Source organism: Aplysia californica, unplaced genomic scaffold (assembly GCF_000002075.1).
Source record: "Aplysia californica isolate F4 #8 unplaced genomic scaffold, AplCal3.0 scaffold00034, whole genome shotgun sequence".
NCBI classification, from domain to species: Eukaryota; Metazoa; Mollusca; class Gastropoda; order Aplysiida; family Aplysiidae; genus Aplysia; species Aplysia californica.
In genome coordinates this window covers 2054560-2064906 of record NW_004797304.1, presented here as the reverse complement: position 1 = coordinate 2064906, position 10347 = coordinate 2054560, and the positions used below count along the sequence as shown (strand labels likewise).

Genomic DNA, 10347 nt, shown 5'->3' with positions numbered 1-10347 from the left:
CCCCCCCCCCCCCCCAACACACTTACACACACACACACACACACACACACACACACACACACACACACACACACACACACACATACTCACTCACACACACACACTCACACACACACACACTTACACACACTTACACACACACACACACACACTCACTCACACACACACACACTCACACATACACGCACACACACTTACACACACACACACACACACACACACACACACACACACACACACACACACACACACAGAGAACATTTCAGAGTTACATCCTCCTTTTGATGGGACTCATTAGTCCTGTGTCTTAAGTCTGTCACCCACCTCTTTGCTGGCATTTGTCAATGGCCAGTAAGTAGGTCTGACTATTGCTGGATTGTCATGGAGAGGTGGGTGAGTCTTATTGCGTGCTTACAGTCAGGGACAAAGTCTTACTTGTTTTTTTACTTTTGATGCTCTGTGGAAGTGTTCACTTTTCCCACAGTCTACGTAATGAGTCCCAAGTGGTGCACAACCCAGCCAATACAACAAACAGGAAGAACATGCTACTGTTAGTGCGTGTTTTCAGAAACAATAAATGTTCTTGCTTTTAAAGATTTCCAACGAAAAGCTGAAGGCCTAAAGAGAAAGGGAGAAGTCTCAAAGAGCTGATTTAAATACACCAAAGAACGGAGAGGATAGAGCCTCTGTTTTCTTTACTTATTAAAACCCCACAAAGTGTATCATATTCCCTGAACACTTGTACGCTGGTGTGTGGTACAGATGGCCTTAGTCAAAGTCGGTATCATCACGTGCTTAGACTGAGATGTTTGGAAAGTCTTTTTGGTTTAAATTCTGTCTGGTTAGATCCCTTCAGAGATAAAAAGTTTGGCAGCCATCTTCTCGCTAAACTTTCTTGTAAGAGCTGGCGACCCGCACCTCCTTCAGTCACAAATCTCTTGACTTTTAAGCAGTGGAGATGAATATTTTTTTAAATCAAAAGAAAGGCAAATGAACAGTCTTTAAGATTATACCTCTAGCTTCCTATTCTCAAAAGATGAGGAGCGCCTGATATCATGGGGTCAGGACACAAATAGTTTAACCTACAGGACGTCAATTTTAATCAAGAGAAAGGATGAAAAAAAAGTCCCTGTAAGACAGGTAGAGGTCAAAAGGTGAGTAGATGTCAGTAAAGATGGTTTTGATGTTTTGGCAAATTTTCACTTTCTCATCATTGTGATGCATTACTTAGATACATATATGGACATGGAGGGTGTTTTATGGGTGTGTGGTCGGTGCTCTGGTGTGGTTTGCTCCTTGTTTCCTATCAAACATCCATCGTCCTTATTGTTCCTCCTTTTTGTGTATGTTACTCTCTTGTAACACCTGTAATCGTTGACACATCTATGGCCTAATTGTGTTGAAAGTACTGTAAAACTCTGACTAAAGCTAAACTCAAAAACGGAGGATGTGGGGCTTGGTGTAACAAGGAGCTAGGAGATACTGAATAAAAGAGTATTATAGAGAAGATAGGGAAAAGTTCAGCTAGTAACTTTTCATACACGTCTCCCTTCTCATCAATATCTGATTTTGGCAGGAAGTGAAAATCTTTCTTCGTTCGCACATCTGACCTGGTTTCACTTGCTTCTCCGTTCTACCCAAGTTCAGGTTGCCATGAACTGCTGATGTAGTCACCTCTGTCTCTAAAATTCACCGATGATGTCACTTTTTGAAACACATGAGTCAATATAGCTCATGATGGTACGAATCATCTGTTGAATCTAGTGCCATATCAGCTGCTGCAAATGCATCTATGAAACGAGCTGGGGGCTTTTGTTTATGCTCACCAGTGCTACATTCCATCACTTTATGCTCATTCACTGTTTCTCAGTCAAGAATAAAATACATTTCTATTATGCTCGATCTAATTTGGAATATAACGTCCGCTATATACATCTTCCTGCTTGCAAAGTTGGATGCAAAGTGGATGAACTACTGTATTTGCATAGGATAGGACCGCTGTAAAATAAAAATTATAGAAAATGAGTTCGCTGATACAAAATAAGACATGCTGTAAATTGATACCCCCATTGTGGCTTCCATTGTAAAGAGCAAAGAGCCTCTAGAACTCACTATGTTAACATTGCTCACACCAAATTAAAATATAGCATTACAAAAAAGAAACATGAAATTTAAAGAACAGACAGAAAAATACGACACCCACTCACCCACACGTATAGTAATTGATAATTTAAACACTGGAGTTAGTTGGACTGTCCATGTAGTTACAATACGCCTGGCTGTTTGTGAATGGTGAGAGTAACCAATTTTTGTCTAGTGTGTGTATACTATTTCTATTCTAATCTACTGTATTTTTTATTTTGTCTCCCACGCAGCACAATTTCACCCTGCCCCAGAAATGAGCTATAGACCCTACTGTGCCTTTGATAACAGTTGTAATGGAGATCCTCAGTGTCATCTCTATGCTAGAAGATACACATGTCAGTGTCCTGCTAACTATTACTATTTTGGCAGCAATCAGTGTAGGAGCAGTAAGTATGACTATCTAAGATTTCATTACATGTAGGAACAGTAAGTATGACTATCTAAGATTTCATTACATGTAGGAACAGTAAGTATGACTATCTAAGATTTCATTACATGTAAGAACAGTAAATATGACTGTCTAAGATTTCATTACATGTAAGAACAGTAAGTATGACTACGATTCTATTAGATGTAGTGGTGTTTGTGTTGTGTGTGTCATCTTCTGTTCCGGGAAAGTAATGTTAGCTTTCAGAGAGATTTGGACGGACCTGATTAACTTCCATGCCACGTAGTTCTACGTCAGGTTTCTATTACTTTTGAGGACATCTGCTAGATAAGCCATGGTGTGTCTGCTGCGGAGGTCAACAGGACTGCCTGCCCTACCCCTCCTCTCCCCCCCCCCACACCCGGCGATGTTGCTAAGGCTGAGTAAACCACCCACATATTTGTCTTGAGACGAGCACTTTCATTACCTGTATTACCTGTCCTGGGCAACAACGTCATTGTACACCGGACAGGTCCATAAGTGCTCAGTTCCCCCAAGCACCAAAGCCCGCAATGTATCCATACTGATTGTTCCGGTGGCTATCTGATTATGGCGACGTCTTCCCTTTCCAGATAATCGTTCCTTTCTTCCTTCCGACCGTTGCTGATTAGCCACCGAGAGGTGGGTGAGTCTTGGCGCGTGCTTACAGTCAGGGACAAAGTCTTACTTGGTGTTGTTTTTTTACTTTTGATGCTGTGTGGAAGGGTTCACTTTTCCCACAGTCTACGTAATGAGTCCCAAGTGGTGCACAACCCAGCCAATACAATAAACAGGAAGAACATGCTACTGTTAGTGCGTGTTTTCAGAAACAATAAATGTTCTTGCTTTTAAAGATTTCCAACGAAAAGCTGAAGGCCTAAAGAGAAAGGGAGAAGTCTCAAAGAGCTGATTTAAACACATCAAAGAACGGAGAGGATAGAGCCTCTGTTTTCTTTACTTATTAAAACCCCACAAAGTGTATCGTATTCCCTGAACACTTGTACGCTGGTGTGTGATACAGATGGCCCTAGTCAAAGTCGGTATCATCACGTGCTTAGACTGAGATGTTTGGAAAGTCTTTTTGGTTTAAATTCTGTCTGGTTAGATCCCTTCAGAGGTAAACAGTTTGGCAGCCATCTTCTCGCTAAACTTTCTTGTAAGAGCTGGCGACCCGCACCTCCTTCAGTCACAAATCTCTTGACTTTTAAGCAGTGGAGATGAATATTTTTTTTAATCAAAAGAAAGGTAAATGAAGAGGCTTTGAGATTATACCTCCAGCTTCCTATTCTCAAAAGCTGAGGAGCGCCTGATATCATGGGGTCATGACACAAATAGTTAAACCTACAAGAGGTCAATTTTAAACAAAAGAAAGGATGAAAAAAAGTCCCTGTGAGACAGGTAGAGGTCAAACGGTGAGTAGATGTAAGTAAAGATGGTTTTAATGCTTTGGCCAGTTTCCACTTTCTCATCATTTTGATGCATTACTTAGATACATACATGGACATGGAGGGTGTTTTATGGGTGTGTGGTCGGTGCTCTGGTGTGGTTTGCTCCTTGTTTCCTATCAAACAATCATCGTCCTTATTGTTCCTCCTTTTTGTGTATGTTACTCTCTTGTAACACCTGTAATCGTTGACACATCTATGGCCTAATTGTGTTGAAAGTACTGTAAAACTCTAACTAAAGCTAAACTCAAAAACGGAGGATGTGGGGCTTGGTGTGACAAGGAGCTAGGAGATACTGAATAAAAGAGTATTATAGAGAAGATAGGGAAGAGTTCAGCTAGTAACTTTTCATACACGTCTCCCTTCTCATCAATATCTGATTTTGGTAGGAAGTGAAAATCATTCTTTGTCCGCACATCTGACCTGGTTTCATTTGCTTTTCCGTTCTACCCAAGTTCAGGGTGCCATGAACTGCTGATGTAGTCACCTCTGTCTCTTAAATTCACCGATGATGTCACTTTTTGAAATACATGAGTCAATCTAGCTCATGATGGTACGCATCATCTGTTGAATCTAGTGCCATATCAGCTGCTGCAAATGCATCTATGAAAGGAGCTGGGGGCTTTTGTTTATTCTCACCAGTGCTACATTCCATCACTTTATGCTCATTCACTGTTTCTCAGTCAAGAATAAAATACTTTTCTATTATGCTCGATCTAATTTGGAATATAACGTCCGCTATATACATCTTCCTGCTTGCAAAGTTGGATGCAAAGTGGATGAACTACTGTATTTGCATAGGATAGGACCGCTGTAAAATAAAAATTATAGAAAATGAGTTCGCTGATACAAAATAAGACATGCTGTAAATTGACACCCCCATTGTGGCTTCCATTGTAAAGAGCAAAGAGCCTCTAGAACTCACTATGTTAACATTGCTCACACCAAATTAAAATATAGCATTACAAAAAAGAAACATGAAATCTACAGAACAGACAGAAAAACACAACACCCACACACCCACACATACAGTAATGGATAATTTAAACACTGGAGTTAGTTGGACTGTCCATGTAGTTACAATACGCCAGGCTGTTTGTGAATGGTGAATGTAGTCAATTTTTGTCTAGTGTGTGTGTAATCTTTCTATTTTTATCTACTGTATTTTTTATTTTGTCCCCCACGCAACACCATTTCACCCTGCCCCAGAAATCAACTATGGAGGTGGCTGTACCGTTGTTGACAGTTGTAATGGAAATCTTCAGTGTTTGACCTCTGGTGGAGAAAAGAAGTGTCTGTGTCCAGCTAGCCAGTACCATTTTGGCAACAATCAGTGTAAGAACAGTAAGTATGACTATCTAAGATTTCATTACATGTAGGAACAGTAAGTATGACTGTCTAAGATTTCATTACATGTAGGAACAGTAATTATGACTATCTAAGATTTCATTACATGTAGGAACAGTAAGTATGACTGTCTAAGATTTCATTACATGTAGGATCAGTAAGTATGACTACGATTTTATTAGATGTAGTGGTGTCTGTGTTGTATGTGTCATCTTCTGTTAGCTTTCAGAGAGATTTGGACGGACCTGATTAACTTCCATGCCACGTAGTTCTACGTCAGGTTTCTATTAGTTTTGAGGACATCTGCTAGATAAGCCAAGGGCAGTCTGCTGTGGAGGTCAACAGGACTCCATGCCTTCCCCCCCCCCCCCCACTCTCGGCGACGTTGCTAAGGCTGAGTAAATCTCCCACATATTTGTCTTGGGACGAGCACTTTCATTACCTGTATTACCTGTCCTGAGCAACAACGTCATTGCACACCGGACAGGTCCATAAGTGCTCAGTTCCCCCAAGCACCAAAGCCCGCAATGTATCCATACTGGTTGTTCCGGTGGCTATCTGATTATGGCGACGTCTTCCCTTTCCAGATAATCGTTCCTTTCTTCCTTCCGACCGTTGCTGATTAGCCACCGAGAGGTGGGTGAGTCTTGGCGCGTGCTTACAGTCAGGGACAAAGTCTTACTTGTTGTTGTTTTTTTTACTTTTGATGCTGTGTGGAAGGGTTCACTTTTCCCACAGTCTACGTAATGAGTCCCAAGTGGTGCACAACCCAGCCAATACAATAAACAGGAAGAACATGTTACTGTTAGTGCGTGTTTTCAGAAACAATAAATGTTCTTGTTTTTAAAGATTTCCAATGAAAAGCCGAAGGCCTAAAGAGAAAGGGAGAAGTCTCAAAGAGCTGATTTAAACACATCAAAGAACGGAGAGGATAGAGCCTCTGTTTTCTTTACTTATTAAAACCCCACGAAGTGTATCGTATTCCCTGAACACTTGTACGCTGGTGTGTGATACAGATGGCCCTAGTCAAAGTTGGTATCATCACGTGCTTAGACCGAGATGTCTGGAAAGTCTTTTTGGTTTTTGTTCTGTCTGGTTAGACCCCTTCAGAGATAAACAGTTTGGAAGCCATCTTCTCGTTAAACTTTCTTGTAAGAGCTGGCGACCCGCACCTCCTTCAGTCACAAACCTCTTGACTTTTAAGCAGTGGAGATGAATATTTTTTTAAATCAAAAGAAAGGCAAATGAACAGTCTTTAAGATTATACCTCTAGCTTCCTATTCTCAAAAGATGAGGAGCGCCTGATATCATGGGGTCAGGACACAAATAGTTTAACCTACAGGACGTCAATTTTAACCAAGAGAAAGGATGAAAAAAAAGTCCCTGTAAGACAGGTAGAGGTCAGAATGGGAGTAGATGTCAGTAAAACTGGTTTTGATGTTTTGGCAAGTTTCCACTTTCTCATCATTGTGATGCATTACTTAGATACATACATGGACGTGGAGGGTGTTTTAGGGGTGTGTGGTCGGTGCTCTGGTGTGGTTTGCTCCTTGTTTCCTATCAAACATCCATCGTCCTTATTGTTCCTCCTTTTTGTGTATGTTACTCTCTTGTAACACCTGTAATCGTTGACACATCTATGGCCTAATTGTGTTGAAAGTCCTGTAAAACTCTCACTTAAGCTAAACTAAAAAACAGAGGATGTTGGGCCTGGCGTAACAAGGCGCTAGGAGATACTGAATAAAAGAGTATTATAGAGAAGATAGGGAAGAGTTCGGTTAGTCACTTTTCATACACGTCTCCCTTCTCATCAATATCTGATTTAGGTAGGAATGGAAAATCATTCTGAGTTATTGCTACAATGTTTTTAAAAATCTATTTTCGTCCGCACATCTGACCTGGTTTCACTTGCTTCTCCGTTCTACCCAAGTTCAGGTTGCCATGAACTGCTGATGTAGTCACCTCTGTCTCTTAAATTCATCGATGCTGTCACTTTCAGAAACACCTGAGTCAATCTAGCTCATGATGGTAGGCATCATCTGATGAATCTAGTGCCTTATCAGCTGCTGCAAATGCATCTATGAAACGAGCTGGTTTTTTAAATTTATTCTCACCAGTGCTACATTCCATCACTTTATGCTCATTCACTGTTTCTCAGTCAAGAATAAAATACTTTTCTATTATGCTCGATCTAATTTGGAATACAACGTCCGCTATATACATCTTCCTGCTTGCAAAGTTGGATATAAAGTGGATGAACTACTGTATTTGCATAGGATAGGACCGCTGTAAAATAAAAATTATAGAAAATGAGTTCGCTGATACAAATAAGACATGCTGTAAATTGACACCCCCATTGTGGCTTCCATTGTAAAGAGCAAAGAGCCTCTAGAACTCACTATGTTAACATTGCTCACACCAAATTAAAATATAGCATTACAAAAAGGAACATCAAATCTACAGAACAGACAGAAAAATACGACACCCACACACCCACACGTACAGTAATGGATAATTTAAACACTGGAGTTAGTTGGACTGTCCATGTAATTACAATAAGCCTGGCTGTTTGTGAATGGTGACTATAACCAATTTTGTCTAGTGTGTGTATAATCTTTCTATTCTTATCTACTGTATTTTTGATTTTGTCTCCCACGCAACACCATTTCACCCTGCCCCAGAAATCAACTATGGAGGTGGCTGTACCGTTGCTGACAGTTGTAATGATGATCTTCAGTGTTTGACCTCTGGTGGAGAAAAGAAGTGTCTGTGTCCAGCTAGCCAGTACTATTTTGGCAGCAATCAGTGTAGGAACAGTAAGTATGACTATCTAAGATTTCATTACATGTAAGAACAGTAAGTATGACTATCTAAGATTTCATTACATGTAGGAACAGTAAGTATGACTATCTAAGATTTCATTACAATTAGGAACAGTAAGTATGGCTGTCTAAGATTTCATTACATGTAAGAACAGTAAGTATGACTATCTAAGATTTCATTACATGTAGGGACAGTAAGTATGACTACGATTCTATTAGATGTAGCGGTGTTTGTGTTGTATGTGTCATCTTCTGTTCCGCGAAAGTAATGTTAGCTTTCAGAGATATTTGGATGGACCTGATTAACTTCAATGCCACGTAGTTCTACATCAGGTTTCTATTAGTTTTGAGGACGACTGCTAGATAAGCCAAGGTGTGTCAGCTTTGGAGGTCAACAGGACTTTCTTGCCCTACCCCTCCCCTCCCCACTCTCGGCGATGTTGCTAAGGCTGAGTAAATCTCCCACATATTTGTCTTGGGACGAGCACTTTCATTACCTGTATTACCTGTCCTGGGCAACACGTCATTGCACACCGGTCAGGTCCATAAGTACTCTGTTTCCCCCAGCACCAAAGCCTGCAATGTATGTATACTGGTTGTTCTGGTGGCTATCTGATTATGGCGACGTCTTTCCTTTCCAGATAATCGTTACTTTCTTCCTTCCGACCGTTGCTGATTAGCCACCGAGAGGTGGGTGAGTCTTGGTGCGTGCTTACAGTCAGGAACAAAGTCTTACTTGTTTTTTTTAAAAACTTTTGATGCTCTGTGGAAGTGTTCACTTTTCCCACAGTCTACGTAATGAGTCCCAAGTGGTGCACGACCTTGTCAATACAATAAACAGGAAGAACATGCTACTGTTAGTGCGTGTTTTCAGAAACAATAAATGTTCTTGCTTTTAAAGATTTCCAATGAAAATCTGAAGGCCTAAAGAGAAAGGGAGAGGTCTCGGAGAACTGATTTAAAAACATCAAAGAACGGAGAGGATAGAGCTTCTGTTTTCTTTACTTATTAAAACCCCACAAAGTGTATCGTATTCCCTGAACACTTGTACGCTGGTGTGTGATACAGATGGCCCTAGTCAAAGTTGGTATCATCACGTGCTTAGACTGAGATGTTTGGAAAGTCTTTTTGGTTTTTTTTCTGTCTGGTTAGATCCCTTCAGAGATAAAATGTTTGGCAGCCATCTTCTCGCTAAACTTTCTTGTAAGAGCTGGCGACCCGCACCTCCTTCAGTCACAAACCTCTTGACTTTCAAGAGGTGGAGATGAGTATTTTGTTTAATCAAAAGAAAGGCAAATGAATTGGCTTTGAGATTATACCTCTAGCTTCCTATTCTCAAAAGCTGAGGAGCACCTGCTATCATGGGGTCATGACACAAATAGTTAAACGTACAGGAGGTCAATTTTAACCAAAAGAAAGGATGAAAAAAAGTCCCTGTGAGACAAGTAGAGGTCAAAAGGTGAGTAGATGTAAGTATAGGTGGTTTTGATGTTTTGGCCAGTTTCCACTTTCTCATCATTGTGATGCATTACTTAGATACATATATGGACATGGAGGGTGTTTTATGGGTGTGTGGCCGGTGCTCTGGTGTGGTTTGCTCCTTGTTTCCTTTCAAAAATCCATCGTTCTTATTGTTCCTCCTGTTGTGTGTACGTTACTCTCTTGTAACGTCTGTAATCGTTGACACATCTATGGCCTAATTGTGTTGAAAGTACTGTAAAACTCTCACTTAAGCTAAACTAAAAAATGGAGGATGTGGGGCTTGGTGTAACAAGGAGCTAGGAGATACTGAATAAAAGAGTATTATAGAGATGGTAAGGAAGAGCTGTGTAAAACTGCCTGTCTTTTGATAGTTTATTAAAGGGAAATGGGCCTTTTAAAAATCTGATAATAGTAGAAATATACAATGAACACACTAGATATTTTCCCCCCAAAAGAATGTTATTGGTTCATTTTTGTGACAATTTCACAGACATATCAAGTGTTTATTGTCCTTGTTTTGGTTTCCTCCAGAAATCAGCTATGATGGACAGTGTACATCGGGGTCTCCAGGGTCTGAGAACCAATGTGCTGGAGATCTTTTATGTGATGTCAACTCCAGGTGCAAGTGTTCTAACACGGAGTACTACACTGGCAACCACATGTGTGGCACAAGTAAGTAGGATACGGTGGGGGAGATGGG

General features: G+C 40.6%; 1 protein-coding gene across 1 annotated transcript in view; it reads left to right on the top strand.

The window, feature by feature from the left end:
* The window catches only part of LOC101861639 (phosphatidylinositol phosphatase PTPRQ), a 78597-nt gene that overhangs the window by 21570 nt on the left and 46680 nt on the right, over positions 1-10347 (top strand). The window contains exons 3-6 of the mRNA XM_035973852.1: positions 2376-2531; positions 5206-5340; positions 8025-8159; positions 10179-10319. Coding sequence (XP_035829745.1) covers positions 2376-2531; positions 5206-5340; positions 8025-8159; positions 10179-10319 — 567 coding nt within the window. The remainder of the gene's footprint in view (positions 1-2375; positions 2532-5205; positions 5341-8024; positions 8160-10178; positions 10320-10347) is intronic.